At 29.1% G+C, this 24,594-nt stretch overlaps 3 protein-coding genes across 9 annotated transcripts; 1 reads left to right on the top strand and 2 right to left on the bottom strand.

Annotated features, from left to right (window-relative positions):
• Positions 1–1,510: 1,510 nt before the first annotated feature.
• Positions 1,511–16,886, bottom strand: bwa (alkaline ceramidase). Of its 2 annotated transcripts, XM_065500920.1 has the most exons (4): positions 16,311–16,886; positions 8,745–9,001; positions 6,686–6,823; positions 1,511–2,106 (listed from the first exon to the last, which is right to left on the bottom strand). In XM_065500920.1, exons 1-4 carry the CDS (start codon positions 16,404–16,406, stop codon positions 1,788–1,790), a joined length of 810 nt encoding a protein of 269 aa, XP_065356992.1. In that variant the 5' UTR covers positions 16,407–16,886; the 3' UTR covers positions 1,511–1,787. The 2 variants fall into 2 exon arrangements, with proteins under 2 accessions (XP_065356992.1, XP_065356993.1); XM_065500921.1 differs by lacking the exon at positions 6,686–6,823.
• Positions 16,887–19,078: 2,192 nt separating this feature from the next.
• Ing5 (inhibitor of growth protein 5) lies at positions 19,079–21,198 on the top strand. Of its 4 annotated transcripts, none has more exons than XM_065499828.1 (5): positions 19,079–19,220; positions 19,439–19,798; positions 19,861–20,003; positions 20,767–20,928; positions 20,988–21,198. In XM_065499828.1, exons 1-5 carry the CDS (start codon positions 19,184–19,186, stop codon positions 21,087–21,089), a joined length of 804 nt encoding a protein of 267 aa, XP_065355900.1. In that variant the 5' UTR covers positions 19,079–19,183; the 3' UTR covers positions 21,090–21,198. The 4 variants fall into 4 exon arrangements, with proteins under 4 accessions (XP_065355900.1, XP_065355898.1, XP_065355899.1 ...); XM_065499826.1 differs by having other exon boundaries at positions 19,861–20,042; XM_065499827.1 differs by having other exon boundaries at positions 19,094–19,220; positions 19,424–19,798.
• A 542-nt stretch (positions 21,199–21,740) lies between these two features.
• On the bottom strand, positions 21,741–24,569 carry LOC135952070 (stAR-related lipid transfer protein 7, mitochondrial). 3 transcript variants are annotated; one of them, XM_065501858.1, is made up of 3 exons: positions 22,939–24,569; positions 22,669–22,882; positions 21,741–22,603 (listed from the first exon to the last, which is right to left on the bottom strand). In XM_065501858.1, the coding sequence occupies exon 1, from the start codon at positions 24,270–24,272 to the stop codon at positions 23,013–23,015; it is 1,260 nt and encodes a 419-aa protein (XP_065357930.1). In that variant the 5' UTR covers positions 24,273–24,569; the 3' UTR covers positions 21,741–22,603; positions 22,669–22,882; positions 22,939–23,012. The 3 variants fall into 3 exon arrangements, with proteins under 3 accessions (XP_065357930.1, XP_065357929.1, XP_065357931.1); XM_065501857.1 differs by having other exon boundaries at positions 22,669–24,569; XM_065501859.1 differs by having other exon boundaries at positions 22,673–24,569.
• Positions 24,570–24,594: the final 25 nt, after the last annotated feature.

Raw genomic sequence — 24,594 nt, 5'->3', positions numbered from 1 at the left:
ACATGAACAGCCAGCCAGCCGACCTGACGGACGGACGGACATCGTTTAATCGACTCAGAAAGTGATTCTAAGTCGATCGAAGTATACTTTAAGGTGGGTGTTAGAATAATATTTTTGGGCTTTACAAACATCTGCACAAACGCATAATACCCTCCCCACTATGGTGGTGTAGGGTATAATTATGTCAATTCCACATTTTTCCGTGATTTTCGGGAAAAACTAATTTTTTGGCCATATTTTGGCGAATGAGACAAATTTCCTTACTGTTATGAATTTAAAGTAAAACATATATAGAATCTTATAGGTCAGATAATTTAAAATATACTCTGAAAGTTTTACTAAAAGCGGACAAGATTAAACCTTAAATCTTGTAGGTCAAAGGTATAATTTAGCAATACAGTAAAACCTTGATAATCCGGATAATTGATTGCAGACCCTAATTCGGAATATCAAATTATCCGGACTACCGAATAAAATTTTTAAACATTGTTCTTGTATCAAAAATGCTTTTAAAACACATATCTAATGATATATTACATTTATGTATCATTTAAATAAATGATTACATTTAAAAGGAACATTTATAGAACATAAAAAGTATTAACATATTTCAATTCAACAAGTCAAGAAAATAACAATAAAAATATAGGGGGTATAAAAATATTAAAGCAATTTATTTTCTTCTTTTTTCCAAAGTTTGTATGAAATCCGGATTATAAAGTTAAAAAGATGCAACCAATCCGGATTATAGAGTACACAATGTAAAGAAAACTGATGTACGGATTACCGAATAACCCGGATTAACGCCGTCCGGATTATCAAGGTTTTACTGTATTTGGAATTTCTAAATGATAGATAGCGAAATATTATATATTTTAATGAAACTACAATAACAGTGCAAAAATGAAAATTAGCCCTTAAGAGCACTTGGGCCAAGCTAAGTTATAACATATTTTTGAACTTCCGCATGGACAAATTTCTTAGAATTCTTCGTAGAATCATTTCCCCCAACCTAATGTAAAATATGATATGATTAAAACAACTAAAGAAAAGTGAATTGATCAAAATGGATGAAAAGTCTAATATCAAGTGATTTCCATACAAATATAACTAACGTATGTATAAAAAAATATAGACAAACTTTAAGTATAAATTAAAAATATGTGAATATAGACACTGGAGATCATAAAAATGGTTATTACCATTTTTGAACTAGCACAGTGTTATTATTCAATAAACATAATTTAAAAATAATTTAAAATTAATTAAAACAAAAAAGTATTTAAACATGAAAATAATGTAGGAATGAGTATGATTATTTATGTTATCAGTTGACGAAAACTTTGGTATTGGTAATTGAAATTTATATTTCATTATACTTATATATTTTTTTTTGTATATAAATTCTATTTCTAATAAGCAATTAAATATATTTTAATATATTTTTCTAAACTATTTTATAGATTTTTTTTAATAAGAATCTAATATAATTGAATCCTAAATATTTATACTTGTATTTTGTTATTTTTAATAAAAATAAAAACAATTGTGCAACATGTTTTATATATATCACTTTTAACGTTAATGGGTTTGGACAAATAATTTGTTTAACATTAACAAACAATTAACATAAACACTTCTAAGCAATTAGAAGCTTTATATTTTAAATACCAACAAGACACTTACATTCGTTATAAATCGAAGCATTGGATTTCCTGAATGTACATATGTATGTATCACTTATGTATACATATTTGTTTTAATTTAAAATAATGGACTCTAGAGTTTTAAATATTATTTGTAAACTCCTTACCCGGATTTCGTATACTTATAAATGGTATACCCAATTCAAAATCATTAACGGGCCAATACTTTAGCAGTGGCCTCCTCTGCGGCAATTCATTTTCCACATAGAAATAGGCGTATACAACGAGCACAGTGTATGCAGCTATAAAGATGAAAACATGCCAGAAGCCATGTAAATATGGAAAACTTATTGAAGACCAAACGTCACAGAACATGCGATCATTAATCCAACAGATTACGGCTATTAACCAAACTGCAGTCGATCGTAGACCTAAACGGTAGACACGTTGATCCTGTACCCTGTAAATAGAGAAAATTTAAAATTGTTAATAACTTAGCCAATTTAAGAAATGCAATACATTTCTTATTGTCTCAAAATAAGTTATTAAAACTAAATGATTCCTAAGCACAAAATATCACTGTAATTTTGTGCGTTTTTGGTTCGTTGAAATCGGTTGAAATTATGTATGTTATATACATTATATAATTATGAGTAAATCACAATTTTTGAAGTAAAAGTATCCTGAAACAAAAATTGATTTCTTCAAAATAAGCAAAAACTAGCAGAAAGTTATTGATGATTCGTAAGCACAAAATATCACTGTAATTTTGTGCGTTTTTGGTTGGTTGAAATCGGTTGAAATTATATAAGTTATATACTATTTTTTTTTTATAAAAAGTTAAAATCACTGATTTTTAGGTTATGAAAGTTTTTTATGTAATTTCTTATTACCATAATTTTTATTGAATATTTCACAATTAAAAATTTAACTACTTTCCATCGTCATTAATATCCATAACTAACTGACTTAAAAAGTTTATTTATTTTCGTGTAATATGTGACTCAAAGAAAACAAAAAATTACACCACGTGTTTCAGTTTACCACTGCACTTAAAACATTGAACTTTCTCCCTTCATAGAATAACGGTTAATTGAAGTTTGTAAAAACAAAATATTTTTTTTGTTTATCTGAAGTGTTTGCTACTACATCCTAACAACAAATATAGGAAAAAGAGTTTTGAGTTTTGGCCAAAAAATGTGGTTCGCCAGACCTATGTGCAATGGTCTAAACATTTCTTGCTAGATCTAATTCAATATTAGATTCTTATTCTATTCTATCCCAATATTAAATTCTAGCTTAAACATATAAATACATACATATGTATGTCCAATCAAAAATATTGAATTATCTTTCCAACAAGATATAAAATCAAAAAATAAGTTATTACAACAAGGTTAAGAATTCAAAATTTAGAATAAGTCTAAAAATTCCTTTCCAGATTATTTCAATATTAGATTCTTGCTAATATCACACCTAGTTAAGACCAAAAGTTAAGATAATATACAATTACACAAGTTTAGAAAAAAATAATTTTTGTTTTTGTTCATTGAATGAAACATATTAAGTTTTTACCTTTTAAAAATTGTGGTTTTCTTTTAATTGCTAATAAAAGTGATCAGCATTTTAAAATTTTAAAAATTGTACACAGCAATTTAAATAGTCACTCTCTTTTAATACACACACTTTAACATGATGTTCACTCTAACTCGCTGCTTCTATTTGTATACACGGTGCCATCTTCTAGTAGTTTCATGAATTATCTAACGGACAAAACTATAATGTTCTCTCCTTGTGTTCTAACAAGGTGAACACAAAATACATTTGCTGAAAGCTATGTCCCCCTGTACGATTTGTTTGTACACCATTTTACAATCGGACCATTAGTTTAGAAGAGACATATTTATTTCCAACATTCTTACGATCGTCCCACTGTGACGGATTTTAACGGAATTAGCAACGTTTTTGGGAGCACCATATGCTAGGGGACTATAGTTGGGGTGTCGTAAGTAGAAATCCTGGGAATTCCGGCAGAATTGAAAATTATTTTCCTTAGATTAATTCAAAACGAAAATTTTTGGAATAAAACCACCTTCCGTGGAAATGAATTTTGTTTAATAATTGGGTTTTCTTCAAGTTTTAAATAACTTCATTACTTATTTTATGATTTAATAGGCAAAACATTGCTAAATCAAAGTTAAAAAAATAATAATTTGTGAATTAACAGAATTCATTGGAATCTAGCGAAGGTAGAACAAAATCGAATGGAAATTGAAGCCATTCCGTTACAGATAAAAAAATGGTGACAGGTTTGTATATAATCAAAATTCTTTGTATTAAATTTTTATTGGATTTTTTTATTTGTATCTAATTATATTTTAAAACCAAAGACTTTTTTTGCAAAATCACTCTAACGAGCATAAATCAGTTAAAAATGTTGGTATCCACATATAATTCAACAGAAATAAGTCTCATATAGACATAAATCATAAACCTTATTTCATGTCGATCGGCCCATACCGCACTTTCGAAATCACTCAGTAAAATAAATTATTGAAATTTTTAAAGAAAAATGTTCTTGCTCCTTTTTTTAGTGTAGGGTATTTCTTACTTGTTAGTATTTTCTTATATGTATGTAAATATCTCAAAAGTTTCCCGAAGTAAACATTCTTGTAAACTAGTGTAAAGCACGTCATATACTATTTTCAACTTTTAAAAATACCATTCGCATTCTATTCCAATTTTGGTCCAATATCGACCAAAGGTTAATAATAATATACTACATAATTCTAATTAATTACATATTTAGCTCATCATTTATTTTTTCTATGGCCAAGTTTGAAAAACACCTGAATCCGTAGCTGTCAAATGATAAAAACTATATATCATAAATTGTAACAATCATTCGAATTGTTTAAATAAAGCGCACTTTGCTAAATACATATAAAGTACATATATTAAATGATTAGTAACAAATTTTATTATTTTTTTTTAACTCTACCCATAGAGAATATAGAGCGGAAACTCGAAAAAAACTCAAACAAAAAAATTACTCAAAAATGTAACACATACGAGTGTTGTTTTTGTTTTCATATAGTTTTTTTTACTAATACATTCTCACCACTTAGGTTTTTGACAACTGAGTTAGGTCTTTGACAGGAGAGTTTCCGCTCTATGTGTTTTCTCTATGACTCTACCCTTGTTTTTGTTAAAGGCAAAATATGTGTGTTCTATGATAAATAAATATTTACAAATATACTTGTTATACATTCATACATACTTTGTTTTATTATAAATAAATATGAAATATATAGATAAACTTTTGAAAGAAATTTATCAATGCATGCACAAAAAATCGTTTCGTGAATAAAGTAAGTTTTTTAACCCCGTTTGTATGGAGTTAAAAGCGCTGAAATTTCAGATCAAATGTCGTAGCTAATATTAACGAAAAAAAAACGCTAAATCAAATTTTACATTTAAATAAAATTAGGCAAATCAATTTTACCTTATACCGTAGACAGACGACAGAGTTAATTTGAATTAACAGCACATTAATTTGAATTAAAATTTAACCCTGACATACGCCAGTTTTGGCATTTAGTAAACATTTGTTTATCTGTAAACAACTGTTTACTAAAACTGCTCCATAATTATGGAGCACTTTTATTATAATGCAGTGTACAATCACTAGCAACCATAATTCCGAACCTGTTGCTTCAAGTTGGGACCGCTGTAGGACACTCTTAAATAAGAGAAAGACAATTGAGGAAATCTGTATGTTTAATATCACCTTTTTATGGAGCATTTTTAAAGGACCACAACAGCACTTTTTTAGATATGGAATGGATGGACACTAATATGAGGCTTCGTATTCCACTCGATAAGAGAGTGGCAATAGCATTGTTCGCATTCCATTTTAATTTTTCTTTTTCAAAAGTAAACAATTTCAAAATTCTGATTGATTGTCGACAGTCTTGCCATATTGAAATAGCTAAATTCAATATAAATTCAGTTTGATTTTGTGTATTTACGTCACAGCTAATGCGCATTAGGATGAGGATAATTCACAAATTAATTTGAATTAAGACTACTAATGCAAATTAACGCCGCCGTCTGTCTACGCTATTAGTCTTTTTAATATGAATTTAGGATTAAAAAAATATGTTTTAAAAGCAGAGACCGAAAATAACGGGTTCACTTTCATTTCAATGGTAAATTCACAGCCATTTAAAAATAATTTTTTGTGATATATCACTGAGAGAGTTATTTATTCGAGAACATTTTAGGTTTGGGATTGAGATAAACAGAAAAGAAACAAACACAAATAATCTGGATTAGTGATTTATAATTTCTTTTCTTCGTATTTGCGAACATGAAAAATAAATTGCAAAAATGCATTTGATGCATATCAACGCTTAAATATATAAAATTGATCAAAAGATTAATAACAATTTAAATAAAAATTCTCATTTCTGTTACTCAGACTACATTACTTCATACTTATCATATAATTTGTTAACAATTAATAATAATATGTTATTGTATGTAAATAAAAGAACAAGAACAAATGAATTGTTTATCTCACACCAAACCATTAAAAAACTACAAAAACGAATAAAGGTCATACCAAACCATTTAAATAGAAATCATTTTATAACTGTTATTTTCAGTGATTTATTTTTATCACAAAAATATAAATCACAATTTGGGTTTTTTGGTATATGGACGAGTTATTTTCGATCTCTGTTTAAAAGTATTGTATTACGTATTATTCGAGTAACAATGAGGGATAGGTGTACAAAATTTAAAAATTAAAAAGTATATATATTTTTGCTGTCAAAATCTTGGAACAGAAAATGAACATTAAAGGTTTTTTTAAAAAAAAATGTTGGAATACTAATTTGTATTATTTAGTATTCCAATGTATATGTTTTTTTTAGTAATATTTAATTGTTTACAAATTAATTAATTTCATATCATATACACACATACTGCTATCATTAATTGTTTAATTTTGTTAATATACCTATAAAACTCACCTCCTTAATTCCTTGTATAGCATAACCATAGTGGGTACACCCATTCCCATTAATACAAAAGCATTAACTATAGGCTTCCATATTGAAAGTCCTGTTGCTGTTAGTGCGAATACAAACATTAGTACGCTAAATAGACGTCTACAAAGGCAGAGAAAAAATTTATTGTTAGAATTGTTACGGTTTTTATTGGAAAACTATTAAGTTAATTAAATAAAATGATTAAATGTTTTTTTTAAACTAATATTAACTACATGCGTCACATGTATTACATAGATAAATACTTAAACCACAGTAGTTTTGATGCATGGGATATCTGAATCAGACCCAAAACTATATTATGGATTTTTGAAGTCTTATTCAGAATCAATTTTTAAAATTATGAATATAGGAAGAAACATTTTTTTTTTTTATTTTTTAGAATAATTTAGCAAAATTGTAGCTACGGTAAACAAACTTTTGTAAACATGCCTAAGCACTAGGGTTCCTAATTTCCCGAACTTATTTCATTCCCGGGAGAAAATTAAAAAATCGTTTCATTTCCGGGAATTTTTTAATACCAAATTAAACCAAAAACCATATATAGTTAAAGGTATTTATAGACGGAAATACTGAGTATTAATATTTGTCACAAATTCAAGTATCATAATACAATTTCATCGTCTAAACAAAATTTGTATTAGATTTTCAAAAAATACAAATGATTTTTTTGATTTACGGTCGGTATTCAAAATTTGTTTAAAACAATTCAAAAACTTTTTATTTTCATATGTATCGGGTATGTATTTATAAATACAAATAAGGAAAACAAAAATGTGAAGAAAATATAAAATACAAATAAAGTTAGCAGAAAAATATCAATCAACAAACAAATAAAATATTTGTAATACTATCGTGTATACAAGAAATGTATTTTTCGAAACGATTTTTTGAAATACCGAATGATTTCAATAATATTTTAAATTTGCAAGTTGTTAATACTCAGTATTGCCGTCTATAAATACCTTAAGCGGTATCACAAAGTCTGAATTATCTGATGGCCAAGAATTGATGAAAACTCTTTTACAGCACTGATTTTCAGAATCTTTGGAGGCCCATCAAAAAAATGGACACGAAATAAAATTTGTTTGGTGGACTCTTAACTATATTATTGCCATATATAGTTAAACGGTATCACCAAGTCTGAATTAGCTATTGGCCAAAAACTGATGACACCTTTTTTAGAGGGCGCACTGATTTTCAGAATCTTTGGAGGCCCATAAAAACAAATTAGTCGCCAAACTGAGTAAAGAGTCGAACCTAGTCTGTCATAACCTTGTTATAACCTTCACCTTCGTGAGAAGGGTATATATGTATAAGATTGTCATTCCGTTTGTAATTTTCAATAAAATATAATTTTCCGACCCTATAAAGTATATATATTCTGGATCCTTATAGATAGCGGAGTCGATTAAGACATGTCCGTCTGTCCGTTAGATATCTTCGGGATCTTAATCTTCAATAATTCTGTCAGACATGCTTTCGAGAAGTTTCCAATTTAAAATCAGCAAAATCGGTCCACAAATGGCTGAGATATGAGGAAAAAACCAGGACAACCTCGATTTTTGGACCTATATCTGGATTACTAAGTCATTAATATAGACAATATGGACATCTAATGATATATATTTCAAAGACCTTTGCAACGACGTTAAGACAATAGTACGTTGGACCTACAATGGGTCAAAATCGGAAAAAATACTTTTTTTTCACCAAAAAAAAAAAAATGTTAAAAAAAAATTTTAAATTTTAAATATTTAAAAAAAAAATTTAAATAACAATTCAAAAATTTTTTTTCCAAAAAATGAAAAAAAAACAACTTTGGAAAAAAATAAATTTTGTTTACCTATAAGTATTTAAAATTTGTATTTTGAAGTATAATTTGGTGAAGGGTATATAAGGTTCGGCACAGCCGAATATAGCTCATAGCTTCATTTGTTGCACAGTTTTATTAAACATGAGAAATGTAAACATTTTTTTCTCATTCTCATATTTAAAGTTTAAAGAAATAACTCTTACTTACCTGTTACTTTTACAAAATCTTGGAAAATATTTTTTAGGACAAAACAGAGAATAGGCTGCCATGAATACCCATAATATGGCCAATTCATCCAACAGTTGACCGATGAGGCTTAAAGTAGCGTGAAAATACATGGAACTAAGACCAACAATTATAAGTAGAGCCCAAAGTACATGAATGCCTTGTGTAACAAATCGTCCATATTCTTTGAATAGATACATTAATACCGGCGGCAGCAATAAAAACAGAAAATTACTTATCTATAAAAAAAGAAAGCGAATAGAAGGAAATATAACAAAGGAGATAAAACCACAACTGTAAAATATTAAAAAAAGAAACGTTCAAAGTTTAAAAATATGCATGTACTCGAATTCGTTTGTTTAGTTAATAGTAAGTGCTTAAGTATTTGAACTGAAGATTAAAAACAAATTAAGTATTTGAGTATTAGAATTTATGTTAAATCTTATCATCAATTGTTAATGCTACTGACATACTTACACACATGCTTCTTAGTAATTTTTTTAATAACAAAATTATAATCACTAACAATTTTTATGTATTTAATAAAATAATTTATTTAAAAATTAAGTTGGTTAATTTTAAAAATCATATAAAATGATTACTGTGTATGTAATATAAAATACATTACACTGGTCCATATATTACAAAATTTTCAATTTTCTATGTTTATGTAAATCCTTGAAATAACCGCGATAAATATTCCGATTGGATAGAATCTGCGCATGATTTTGTTTAGGCCCCATTTGCCCTACTGCTAACGGTTCGAGAACTAATTTCCATTTTTAGATTAATGATAACCTCCCGGGGAGTAATTTTTTAAACTCCCTTGCTATTAAATTATCTTGAGTCCTCTTTAGTAAAACCATTTCGGGAAGATCACACGAAGATATTGTATGAGGCTGGTCCTATCGGTCAGGATAATATTCCCACGGGAATCTCAGATCATAGGGTCGCGACCTTTAACTCCGATGTCACACCCCCAGTATGGATGAATGGGTTGGATCCGACCAAAAGTTCAAACTGCAGTTTTCACTTGCTTAAACGCGTTTAAAAGCCCAAGTGTGAGGCATAAGGCTCTGAAATATCATATAATACATTATAGCATAGTGAAGTACTGGTGAAGAGCTCTTGAAAAGTTATTAGTACACTACTCAATCAGATTGTGTTGGGTACCAGGTCACTGTAACATACAGGGAAATGACTGTAACATACAGATCTGGACCATAGTATTATGGACGGAGAGTAAGACCTCATAGTTGTCACTACTACATTTTTATATTTGAAAAATTCCGTGACTGAACCAATCAATCCTGGAATAGTAGGACGGATTACCAAGTGTCCAACCAAAACAGGAGTGATAACCGGTCACTGTTCAATTGTGGCCTTTATAGGTAAATAGGATAATATCACACAGGATTTTTGTAGAGTGTGTGGCGATGTAGATGAGTTGGAGACAGTTGAGCATATTATGTGCAATTGCTCTAGACTACAGAGTCATAGATTTAAATAGCTAGGTGAACTTGGGAGTGTCGCTGGTTGTAGATTGGCTAACATATTACATTTTATCAGGGGAATAGGTTGGCTATTTAAATTTTACGGTGTCTCTAAAAGGCCACGTATTTGCTAACTGAAATTATGGAATATAGTTTTCAAAAAAGTGTCCATTGTGTTGTTACTCTCCCCCATTTTCTCAATCTCTGGTTATTATTTATCGTAACGATAAACTGACAGTTCTCATACAAAAAAATGTTAATTGGAGGTTTATCGTTACGAAAAACGATAACCAGATATAGAGAAAATGGGGGTCTGTATGACATATTTAATTTAAATTGTTTTAACACCTTTCACAAATTTAACTAATTATTATTTTTTGCTTTACGATCATTTTTTATATAAGTATTTAAAAAATTAACTGTAAACTAAAAACACTTTTCATATTAATTTTAATGTTATCTTAACTCCAGAACAAAGCTTTTTATTGTAATTACATTAATCAACACATTAAACTGTACCTAATATAATAAAAACTAAAACATTTTTTTAAATTAAAAATTTAATTGTAGTGACTGTTATCGCTACAAGGTATGAATATTTAATGAATAATATGTCACTTACACCCTATACTATTGACAAATGTGTTGTGAGAAAATTTTATAAAGTTACATGTGTAAATATTTTACAAACTTTTTTAATTCCCCAAGACAATAATGGGTTTTCTATAAATTTTATTTAAAGGCACTACAATGCGGAAATATTTATTGCAATTTATATAAAAATAAAAATTAAATAGAAACTAAAATTTTAATGTATTGAGGTCAAAGTTATTTAAAAGCTTAAGAAACAGTCTTTACAAAATGAACTTAAGGAGTTTATATTAGAATCCTTATAGGGAGTATACTTAATATAATAATCAACAATTCTGTGTAACCAAAACTATGATTAAACAATTAAATTGAATTTTTATTTTTGAAATTATGTTCAAAAAAATTTAAAAGAAAACAAGTAAGAGTGTTATATCGGCTGTGCCAAATCATGTATACCCTCAGCAAATTATACTTTAAAATAAAAATTTTAAATATTTTTAGGTAAACAAAATTTAAATTTTTTCCAGTTGTTTTTTCGAAATTGTTTTTTAAATTTTTAAAAATTATTTTTTTTCAATTTAAATTTAAAAATTTAATTTTTTTTTTAATATTTAAGGAAAAAAATTTTTTGTTGAAAAAAAAATTCGGGTTAAAATTTTTTTCCGATTTTTACCCATTGTAGGTCCAACTTACTATGGTCTTATATATGCCGTTGCACAGGTCTTTGAATCTATCATTAGATATCCATATTGTCTATATTAATGATTTAGTAATCCAGATATGGGTGAAAAATAGGTAAAAAATCGAGGTTGTCCTGGGTTTCCTTATATCTCAACCATTTGTGGACCGATTTTCTCGATTTTAAATAGCAACCGAGCCGGAAGAATATTGGAGATATTGATGTAAGAATCGTGTATGTAAGTTATTTGGGGCTTCGGAAAGTTGATTTCAACACATAGACGGACAGACGGACATGGCTATAACGACTTCGCTATCTATAACAATCCAGAATATATGTATGTATATACTTTGTGGGGTCGCAAATGAAAAATTTAGAAATTACAACGGAATGACAAACTTATATATACTCTTGCCACTCATGGTGAAGGGTATAACAAGAAAGAGTGTTATTTATTGAAAATTAAATATTTTTCTGATATAGGACCCCTTTCACACTAGGCAATTTAGTTGCGCAAGTCTCTTGCCCAACAACAAAACAGCATGTACAGCTTAACCCGACATTACCTCGGGTATCTACAAACACAAGAGTCTAGGAGTTAAAGTTGGTTGAAAGATTCAGGTTCATATAAAACTGGTTTATGTCTAATTTCATCACGATATTAATTAGTATAAGACAATTATGAATGTTCATGCCATTTTCTGAGGGGTACTATTGATAAATGTTCCCGATTTTCGCAGTACTTAGAACTAATTTGTGCACATTTATATCAGGATTATCGCATAATGAACATATTTATGACTGCTCAAACAGTATTCCGGGGGACATTTGTATGGGGGCTATGAAATCATGAACCGATATTGCGCTTTTTCAATACCAAACAAACCTTAGCTTTTTTCGTTTTATAGTGTTTTCAATAGACAGACGGACGGACACAGCTAGATCGTCTTAGAATTTTATGAAGATGCAAAAAAATATTTTGACATGTTACACATGGATTGACAAAATCAATATACCCCACATATTGATGGTAGGTATAAAAACATAAAATAAACAAATAAAAACAGTTACATACAATTAAAATTATTTGTTTAACATTATTTTAATTATTCAGGAACTTTAAATAAAATTATACAATTAGTCATGAATATGAATAATTAAAATGTTTGATTAATCAGAAATTTGATTAATCGCAATTCCCAAATTATAATTTTTGACAAACAAAATTACCCACTTTATGCATCAATTTAGTAAAATTTTGTTTTCGATTCACTTTGACTCCAATGCCATTAAAGGGTACGTAGACCCAAACGTAATTGTGAAAAACCTAACCCCCATTTTCCCAATATCTGGTTATTTTTTATCGTGACGATAAACTGACAGTTCTCATACAAAAAAATGTTAATTGGAGGTTTATCGTTATGAAAAACGATAACCAGATATTGAGAAAATGGGGAGTCTGTTATCAAAAACCTTACCCTTGCAACAACATAATACATGTTAGTCAATAGCGGTATTCACTGTTAAGTGCGAATGGTCTAGCATCATTGCAAATGCAAAATTTTACCGTAATCCAATAACAAAATACACACAAAAACATTAACAATTTTGCATTTGCAATGATTTTGCATTCGCACTTAATACTGAACTTAATACTGAACTCCGCTAATATATTTTGTTCTTGTATCAGACATATGATTTGTTGTATTTTGTTTGACAAAACGGAGATCTCGTCTCTATGAATTTAAATCAGAATTAACAAAAATTTCAACAAATTATTCCATAGAACCATTCCCACCACAACAAATTCTTTAGCTTAAAAAAATTTATTCAACCTTTGAATGGTTAATTCAAATCTAATTAAAACATTTTTCTTATTGTTATACGTTTACTAAATGATTGTAACAAATTATCTAAAGCTTATTTGTAATAGATTTGAATAGGAGAAAAATTAATCATTCAATAAATTGTATTAACCTTCGCTTTCCAATACCCACCCGGGTGACCACATCGATTTTATTGGTTTAATATTTTTTTTTATTTTTTTTCGATTTAAATGAAATTTGTACTCACTGTACAAATTCTAGAGTTCTATAGAATTTAATAGAACCATTTTAAACTTTTTATAAGGTTTTTTCAATTTTTTAAAATTTCGTTCGTCGCATATATTTATAGAAGTGTAGTGTCACCCGGGTGGGTATTGGTAAACCATGTACATAAAAAACCTTTGGTAAAGAGAAGGTTAAGCTATTTTGTAATGGATTTTTAAAGAAACCTTGACTTTTAAAGAAACCTTGACTGCTTCAATAATTTTCAATTCTCATAAAAAATGAATTCAATACGTTTGAAGTATTAAGGAATTAATTCTCAATGAATTATTTAATGGCATGGTTAAAAGATAAATTAACAAAATGTTTGCATATTCCATGCTTCAATTGTTTTTTTTTTAATTAACTCAATAATTTAACACTCCGACCATTTAGCTAATTCAAAAAGTAGTGTAGTATTTCGCATGCATATAGCAAATAAACAAAATACAACTATTTACAACATACTAACTAATATGGTAAAATAAGGTCAGTTACACATTTGAACCTCCTGTTCGTTTCTCATTTTCAATTGAAATCAAATGAAAAAGGTATCAAAAAATCATAACACTAATTTGATAATTGTTGAGTGTGGTGTAAAATAGCAACATACTACAATTAACTAAATAAAATTTCTATTGTCACTCTACATAAATGTTAACGTCAAGTTTTTTGTCCAACTTAATTTGACATTTCTTTGCTTCAGTATTTCAAAAATTCAACCATGGAGAGTCTGTAGGAAATGTGCATGCTCGCCCAGTTCGTTCTGAGGTTTATGGGCTGGCGGTGTCATCGGGCCATACTACTTCGAAAATGAGGTCGGCCAAGCAGTTACCATAAATGGTGTTAGCTATCGCGAGATGAGAACGGACTTCTTGTGGACAGAAATTGAGGATATGTCCCTAGACGATATGTGGTTCCAACAGCCAACGAAACAATGCCTTATTTTGCGCGAGAAATTCAATGGACGTGTTATCTCACGTCATGGCGAAGTCAATTGGCCGCCACGATCATGTGATTTCGCACAGTTGGACTTCTTTCTTTGGGAATATTTAAAAGGAAAAGTGTATGTCAATAAGCCAAGAACAATTCAAGAACTAAATGATGAAAAAGTGTACGTCAATAAGCCAAGAAGAATTCAAGAGATAAAGGATGAGATAATTGGGCACAATAACGATATTGAACCTCAATTATGTCTGAGAGTCATTGAAAATATGGACCATCGGATATAGGTATGCCACCGATGACGTGGCGAGCATTTGGTCGATATTTAAAACTAATATAGATCTCATATATTCGTGAGTGCTTTTCGGTAGTAGGCATTATATGGATGCTATGACCAATTATGGACCGATAACCATGAAATTAGATCGTGTGATTTATGACTATATGAAAGTTATTTATGTTGAATTTTTTGCGTATACCAACATTTTTAAGAGATTTATGCACGTTAAAGAGATTTTCGGAAGCGGGTATATATGGGAGCTATGACTAATTATGGACCGATCGTAACAAAATTTGGTGACATGAATTTTGTATATATAAAACTTATTTGGAGCGGAATTTGTGGAGATACCTATATAAATTAAACATTTATGACCGATAAAGTCCAATTTCGGGAGGACATTTGTATGGTGGCTAGGTGAAATAATGGACCAATTTCAGCCAGTTTCAATAGGCCGAAAAAATAATATTTACCAAATTTTATCGAAATACATATCTTCAAAATTGCGACCTGTACTTTGCGCACAAGGTTTACATGGACAGACAACCAGCCAGCCAGACGGACTGGCGGACGGACGGACGGACATCGATTAATCGACTCAGAAAGTGATTCTAAGTCGATCGGTATACTTTAAGGTGGGTGTTAGACTAATATTTTTGGGCGTTACAAACATCTGCACAAACGCATTATACCCTCCCCACTATGATGGTGTAGGGTATAAAAATAAATAAACCTAAATATCTTTTGAACTAAAAGAGATAACTTACACTTAAATAACTTAGAATGGTTAAAATGTGGGTAATTCCAAACTTTAGTTTAAATAAACTATATAAAAGTACAACTAAATAATAAAGTTTCCGGTTCTATGGGGAAAATCCGATTTATTACTTTTATATATTTTTAGAATGATAAATCTGTATAGATTCCGATTACTGTATAATAAATGCGAAATTTTAATCACAACTTTTAAAAAAGTAAATGCACTTCAGACTTTATGAGGGACGGGGGCGGTTTAACATTTTCAGACTTAACTAAAACACTCAGAGTTAAACTATTATGTATTGCCAATACTATATATTAAAAAACCACCCTAATGTACATATTTATTTCCTATGAAACTAACATGCACACATGTGTGCCAATTTGAGTTTATTGAAAAAGAAAATCAAATTTATTTTCAACGCATGGTGATTATTTAAGGTCAAGGTTTATAATAAAGTCGAAATAGTAAACATTATAATAGATCAAATAATATTACAGTACAATGAACTCAATTACAATAATAATTTAAATATGGATGTACATCTACATTTGTATGTATAAAAACACATAAATAACATGCAAATCAAACATTCACACTTTCACATGCATTTTTTTCTATATATGCCACGGCACGTAAGGTGTAATAATAATAATGTCAAAAGATTATTACAAAAAAATATTATATTATCTATTTTTAGCAACCACACTTACCGTATTTACAAATTCTGCAATATTAGCCGATATTAAATAGTTGCCTTCACACCAATCGACGGGTGAACTGCCCGGTCGCAAATGCTCCCAGGCCATTGTATAGATATCAAGTTGGGAACCTATTGTTTCAGATTTGAAGTGTGCAACAACGGAAAAGGAAACTAATTAACACCACACAATGTTTAATAATTGTGCAACACAAACACATACACTGACACGCGTATTATGATTTGATTAAAAACCTTTGTTGCTAAATTTTTTTAAAAAACAAATTAACAAAACTATCGCACAACTGTATTGTTTAATTATTTATATTTATTATTCTTCTTTTGTAGGTATGTCGGTTCTTTATTTTTTTAGCTATTTAATTTATTTGTTTTAATTTTTGTGGTCGAGGTTGTTTATTTTCCGTTCCTTTATTCTTCTTCTACATATTTAGATTTTACAAAAACAATTTTTTCTTTTTACTTATGTAATTTGCATTAAATGTTATGATAATTATAAAAACTGATATGGCTAATAATCACAATGAAATCTAAAACAATTAATTAATCTTTTTTCTTGTTTTGCTTATATTTAATAGTTTTGTAGCACTTATATTTATTATTTGCTGCTATAAAACCATAATACACTAAACAAATTGTAATTTGCTACCGTTTGTGTACACAGTTCTATAAAACCAACATCTGCTTTTATTGAAATTTTAAGTTCAACTAAATACGGTTTTTGTTTTAAATGAATGGTGTTGTTGTAGTAATGCATGTGTTTTTAAAATCGATTCATACAATTTTGTCGTTTTTTTGTTTGAGAGCACGAAAGAACAAAAAATAAAAACATCAACAAAAATAATAGATAACAAAGGAAGAGCAGAGTGTGAGATTTATTTTGTCAACAGAGAGCATGTTAAGAAATTGCATTCAGTAAATTATGAATTAAAATTATAAGCATACTAATATAACTAAATAAAGTTTTGATATTTGGACAATTTTAAAAAGAATTTATATGTTTTTTTAAACATTTTATTTATTTAAAGTTGTATAGAGTTGTTATTAAATGTCGCCAGGAAGTGCTCATGTTAATGGAAACGGATATATGTATGTTTGTTTAAATTATTCTCTCAATCATATGTTCTATAATGTTGCCATATTATATTATATTGCAGATTTACAATAAACATTATTTATTTCTTCAAAAAAAATTTTAAATATTATTTAGCATTATAAGTGCAAATAAATATGTCTGTCTATAGCTTGAATGAGCTATAGAAAATATATTTATACAAAACTTTGATAGCAATTTTTAAAAATATTGAATTATTTTATAGAAAATTATAGCATTTGACAATATTTCGTAAAAGATAGAGCCTTAAGAATTCAAAAATGCTAAATTTCCGAAGATTTAGTACACAATTCTTAACACATTTCCTATTAGCGTCCATAAATAAAAATAAATTTAAGGAGACCTTTTTCATGTTAAAAAAAAAAATTTAATATAAAAAAAAATAATAGAAACCGGTTAACCGGTTTTTTTGAAGGCAAAAAATAAAACCGGTTTTATCAAAAACACACTTTTTATGTTAAACCGAAAACCGTTTTTTTAAATTTGCCGGTTTATTGGACACTCTAACTACCACAGACGTAAAAACAACAATAACAACAGGAAGACTTTGACAGTGCCAGCAAATATAAACCAAAAAAAATAGCATGTTGTTGTTGTAAATGTTGCACTTGTCGACAGAATTGACACCACTTTGTATATTAATCTTCATAGTTTTATTTGTAAAAAAATAGCGGTCTTTTTGTGTGAAAATTACATTTGATATCAGAAATAGTTGTTCTGACAATGTCATTCGAATAAGAACATAAGAGTTGTCCTCACGAGACAAATTCATGAACCAATCGATGTCTTGTCAAGACGGGACGTGTCATGCTTTTTAACTTTTGGCACTTTATAAGTTACAAGTTATAAACCTGCTTCAGATTTTTATTTCAAGCTTCTGCTCTTTTTCTTTTTGTAGTCCAGGCTTTCTTTTGTGAAAAGAATTTTATGTTTTACCTCTTCAATTAATTTTTGATCCACTGCAAACAATATTTATTTTAAATTAATTTTATTTGCCTCTACAAAAAACGAATTCATCGTAGCTTCAAAAAATTGGCGAACTTTTCGCGGCTCGCGTTTGAAACTATTTTCTGTACCTTTTTCTATGAAATTACACTACTTCAACTTTTTGACGCATCATTTAACGTGTGTTATTAACTCGACCTTACATGCTAATAAATGGATACTATACCTGATAATTTTTTATCTTGACAACCATTTTGACGTTTATCATGATAAAAATGTGTCTGGTATAGACATATACCTGTTGTAAATTATCTGTAATTGTGTTTTCATGGCTTGTTAATAATACTGCTATACAGTCTGGTAATGCTGTAATGCGAAACATCTACATCTGGTAACATCGACATGAAACCAGCGCAAGGAAAATTCATACAAGATGGTGGCAGTTCTACAAAAACAACAATTGGTATTATCAAATGTCAAAAAACAGTATTAGAAAATTAATAAAGTGCTTATTCAAACTTAATATAGTGCAGATAATTGAATAGTGGAGGCTTAAATTATTTATGTAAATAATAAATACTTTGTTAATAAGCACATAATATGTAGATATTGAGATATTTAAAAAAACCTTTGACAGACGCTAAAACCAAAAAAGTAAGCAGCTGTTGCACTGACTCCACCTTGTATAAATTCGCCTTGAACCAGCGTATGTGTTTTAATTTTTTTCTTCAACAGTTTGCAAATTGTGATTTCTATCACAAGAAAAATACACAAAAATAACTATAATATAAATAAATTAATACACAAAAATGTCATCAGCTATATATTTAGAAAATTATTTAGATGGTAAGTAGAAAAAAGTGCAAAACGTACACTTATTTAAACACCTTTCCATCATCCATTTACTACACAATGCATACTCACAACAACAAATTTTTCACTTTCCCAAACAAAAAATGTCAAACACTCCATCTCCAACATAAATCCAATCCAACAAAATAAAAAAAATAATGAAATCAACAAAAATATACAACGTTCTACTACTAAAGTCTTATCCAATATAGGATTAGAGTCCTTACCCACTGAGTTAGAAAGGAATTTTAAACTTATGCGCAAATTGGACGACAGAGCACAAACTGCCATGAAAAGTATAGATAGTCATGCCAAGGAGTTTATGCGTAAATTAGCCGACAATAGCGTAACAATGACCGACGAGGAAAGGCGAGAACGATTGACAGACATACAGCAGTTGTTTGGCAAAGCTAAGGAATATAGTGATGATAAAGTACAATTGGCCATACAGACCTATGAATTGGTAGACAAGCAAATCAGACGTTTGGATAATGATCTAGCACGTTTCGAGGGAGAGATACAAGAGAAAGCCTCTTCCACCAGAGGCAAATCAGAGGAAGCACAAGTCAAAAGTAAGTAGTAATTTGTATGGATTTACACTGTTATTAACTAATTAAATGCGTTACATTTACAGAGGGACGGAAAAAAACAAAAGATTCTGGTAAGGCTACGGGTAAAAAGAAACGCAACACATCTACAGACGATGAGGCCAACAATAGTGCCGTACTGGCGGCAGCCGCGGCTGGTGGTCAAGGTGGTAAAAAGAAAAAGCAGAAGGTAAATCAAGAAAAAGAAACTCGCAAGGGGGGTCAAAAGGTAATCATCTCATTATTCCATTTACATACATTTTATTTATTATTAAAAATTCTATTTGGTTTGGTTTAGTTTTTTTTTATATTTTATTATAATACGTACTACGTAGATGTAGATTTTGAATTTTTTTAAACTTTTTAAAAAAAAAATTGTAAAGAAATTTTTAAATTTTGTAAAATAACGATAAATACTTTGGTCTGTTCAATAACAAAAAATTATTAAGAATTATTAGAAATTTTAAATTTGTATTGAAAAACAATTTGTGATAATTCGTAATAGTATTTTGTTATTGAACTAAAAATTTATCAATCAAAGAATTTCCGTAAATATGACGAAACTTTAAAAGATTTTATAACTAAATTTAAATCTGAATTTAAGAATTAAATTTTCTAATTACATAGATACAATTTTTAGCTAACATAAACTTTTTTAAACATTTTACAAATTGTTCAGAACATAGTGAAATAAACATAGAGCGGAAACCTAAGTGGTGAAAACAAAAATAACACGCGTATGTGTGATTATTTTGAGTATTTTTATTTTCCACTCTATGTGTATATTTGTCTATGGTTCAAAACAACATGTTTTGCATGTTTAATGTTGCTTATTTTTTTTATTACACTTCACTCATTCCTTCATTAAAATCATACTAAAATTGCATGTAAATTGAGAAAAAATGTTATTCTCTTGTAATAATTCGGCAACTTGTTATATTAATTTTCTAAAGCAAAAGAATGTTGATTTAGACGATTCCGAAAAAGAATCATGTCTTACTTCAGCAACACATCCGAGTGATGTTTTGGATATGCCCGTTGATCCTAATGAACCAACATATTGTCTGTGCCACCAAGTATCTTATGGTGAAATGATTGGATGTGATAATCCCGATGTAAGTTATCACGATTGTTTGTTTAAAATGTTATTTATTATAAAATCTATTTTATTTAGTGCCCTATAGAATGGTTTCATTTTGCCTGTGTCGGCCTTACCACCAAACCCAAAGGCAAATGGTTTTGTCCAAAATGTACACAGGATCGAAAGAAGAAATAACTTGTGTATGGATGTTTTATATTTATTTATAGTTAAAATTTTTTTACAATGTAAGTTTAATTTTAAAAACTGTTTTTTAAAATATACTTTAGTTTTACACACAAAAAAATTAATTTTTATTAATTTTGATGTATGTTATAAATAACTATTTTAGGACGCTTAGCATTCGTTTTTTACATGGTAGTTAAACCTCGTTCAACATGCTTTTAAGAATAACCAAAGATGCTGATTAAAGAACAGTAAATTTTGCTAGCATTGTTATACTTCCAATATAAAAATTTAAAAAAATGTTGGCGAACAAATTAAGTAAAAAGCCATGTGGTCTGATTTTAAATAGCAAACGATTCAGGACTATTATTAGGGGACTTCGGAAAGTTGATTTCAGCAGACAGACGGACATGGCTATATCGAATTCGCTTTCTGTAACGATCCAGAATTTATATACTTTTTTGGGTAGCAAAGAGAAATGTGTAAATTAGCAACGAAATGAAAAACTTCTATAACCTTACCCTTAGTTATGACAACATTTGTGATTATCGCTTTTAAAAAATCAGTCAATTAATTGCCGAAAAGTCAGAAAAAACATATCTGAAAACATCTTTTTAAACAAAAATCTATTCAACAAAGATATTGAACATTAATAATAAAACATTTTTTTTGCTTTCATTCTTTATTACATGAAATTTTCTTTGTTACATTATTCAAATTGTGAAATATGAACATATCTAATATGATTTTTCTTATATTCTCCATAATTATAGTACAATAGAATAAATTCAAGTTGTTTGTTTTATTTGAGATCAAAAACAAAATTTTGTTCATGATATTTTGCTTTATATATTTTTTTATTCATTTTGGAATTTAATGAAACTTAATAAAATTTTGTATACAATAGTAAAAAATGCATTATACATACACATTTGAAGAAAAAATAATAATAAAAATGCAGAAATATTGCACGAAAAAAAACTGTTATTTTTTAAGAAAAAAAATAAGAAAAATTTATCACTTTTTTGATAATGAAAAATATTTTGATTTAGTAATTAACCAATTTTTTTACATAATTTTAAAATGGAGAACCAAGAAAAATATTAGCTTAACAATTGTTTTAAAGAGATTTTTCTATTGCAATTATAAGAAACAAAAATTAACGATTTTCGATATTTTAGTATTTTGTTGAGTTTGAGGTTTATGTGATGGTGTTTTTGTTTAAGTGAAATTAATTGATTGATATTGTATGAAGTATGTAATAGATATAATTGAGTATAAGAGTTTTTGCCAAAAAGTAGAAAGTCCATAAGTTTAATAAAATGGAACTGATTCTGAAGAGGTTTCATAAACTTATGAAAATACGTTACTGCTATTATCAAGTATGATGTTGTTGAAAGCTCCTCTCGGGAGAAAAACAACGTACGGTTAATATTGCTTTCGCGATGTTGATATAGTTTTCCTGATTAGCACCCGATACGTAGCGAAGATTCAATTGCCGTGGTAACTATGTTTTTGGATGGACTCTATATAGGAGAAAAATAAGAAAAGGTATGTCCTCAATTTATGTACATATTTCCAATATACATACCTACATATTTTTATATATATTTATTATAGTATGTTATTTCTTTTCTCAGTTTAATTTTCTATTTCCTTTGGCTTGTTTTATTTTCCAGTTTTTGGCTTATTCTTTTAATATTTAGATTTTAACCGGTTTTCTGTGGCATTTCGCTAAAAAATTACAATTTCCTAGTCCAATCTTAGCTCCTCTCATTTTAAATCGAAGAACATTAAAAAGGCACCTATAACAAAATGAACTATTATCTTTTTAAAAATCACATCAAACTTCTAGTTGTACCTAATTTTAAATAATTATCATTGAAAGACTCTCTATAATATAGCAACTTGTCAAAAACTCCCTCTCACTCTCTCTTATTCGCCTTTTTCTATGTTTTCATCACTGCTCTGACGCCACAACCTATGCAGCCATCCATCTCTTGATTTATTTGCTGCATATTCGTTATTTAACATACTAAAACTACTGAAGACATCCTTCATGGCCAGTGCCTTTTTATAGGAATAATTCTTAGTGGCAAAGTACATTTTTTGTAAAATATCAGGCATTTGTTTTTGAGCTACCCAGGATTTAATGCTCTGGGGTATTGGCAATCCGGGATCGTCGTAATAGGTCAGTATATAATGAACACCAGGCTCTTGAAAACTACGGAAGGGTTTAATAACCATAAAACTCCAATAATCCGTAACACGTACTTTGCCATTCACCTGTGGATAATGCGGATGTTTAGTACCCCGATTGGCCACCATCATAACTTTGCGTTTGTCGTCGCATATAAAGCGTCTGCAGTAGACATAATCTCGGTTGTTGAAAAACTTTGGCCACTGCATTTCCCAATAGATTAGATGGGAGTTGGTCCCCGGCATGGGATCCTCTTCAATTAAGTGCAAAGCTACAGCTGTGTCATCCCATTGTTTGCGATAATCCAAATCAACTTGTACATGCAATAAATCGGCCGCTGATATATCATTAAAACTTGCATATACCTTATAGGAATACATGGCAGTGCGTTCTTCTCGCTTCCATATGTGAAAATGATCTTTACTAAAGTATGGCTCCCAATTTCTTTCGCTTTCACTTTCTATCATTGCACTACCCTTACCAGCTGCTCCGTCAACTCCATTTCGTTCCAAATACAACGGATATGATTTATTATTCTTAATCGATTTTTTACCGTCACCACCGGTTGGGCTTTCTTTATTTCCTACCAAACAATAGCAATATTTCATATTGTACTCTTTACATCGTTGGCATAGTTTATTGTTGTGTATAGTATTAATAAATTCCACATCGTGATGACATGTATCAAAATTAGCTAAACTCAAACGTTCTGTGTTCCAATCAAAACCCGAGCCTCCGCCATTACCAGTTAAACAGCCCACCACTCCCACGGCACTTAAAACCAAATTTGTTCCCTTGAATTGTGGCAGTTGTCGGTGATAGGATCGTATCAGCAGCTTTAAACCATGTGAACCATAAACTCGATGATAAAATGTAAATAGTTGTTGTAGACGTCGAGACCTCTGGGCCAATATTGATTCACACTGATAGCACCAAGATTTCAAAGTAGCATTCGAGGAGTGTTTTATATTCATAAGCATACGTTTAAATACCATTTTGTTGCTATTCTTTTCGTCACTATTATCTTTTTAAATCCTTTTAATTCATTTTCACAAATTTATAAACTTTTGTTTCTTTCATTCGCTTGCATAACATTACAGGCCTTAGTACTTGTTTTGTTAGATCCGGCTTTAACGATTTTTTAGGATTTAGTTCTTCTTTAATTTACAAATTGTAAGTTTTAGTTTACTGTTTGTATTATTTTTTGAATTTTAGTTAATAAATTTACTATTGAAAAGTTAAAAAAAATATTAACAAGAAGTTTTTATGACCCAAAAAAATGTGCCAGTACATGTGCACTGCAGTTGTCAAAAGATG

Source organism: Calliphora vicina, chromosome 2 (assembly GCF_958450345.1).
Source record: "Calliphora vicina chromosome 2, idCalVici1.1, whole genome shotgun sequence".
In the NCBI taxonomy this organism is placed as follows: Eukaryota; Metazoa; Arthropoda; class Insecta; order Diptera; family Calliphoridae; genus Calliphora; species Calliphora vicina.
The sequence above is the reverse complement of the archived record's forward strand: the minus strand, read 5'-3'. Positions and strand labels throughout refer to the sequence as shown.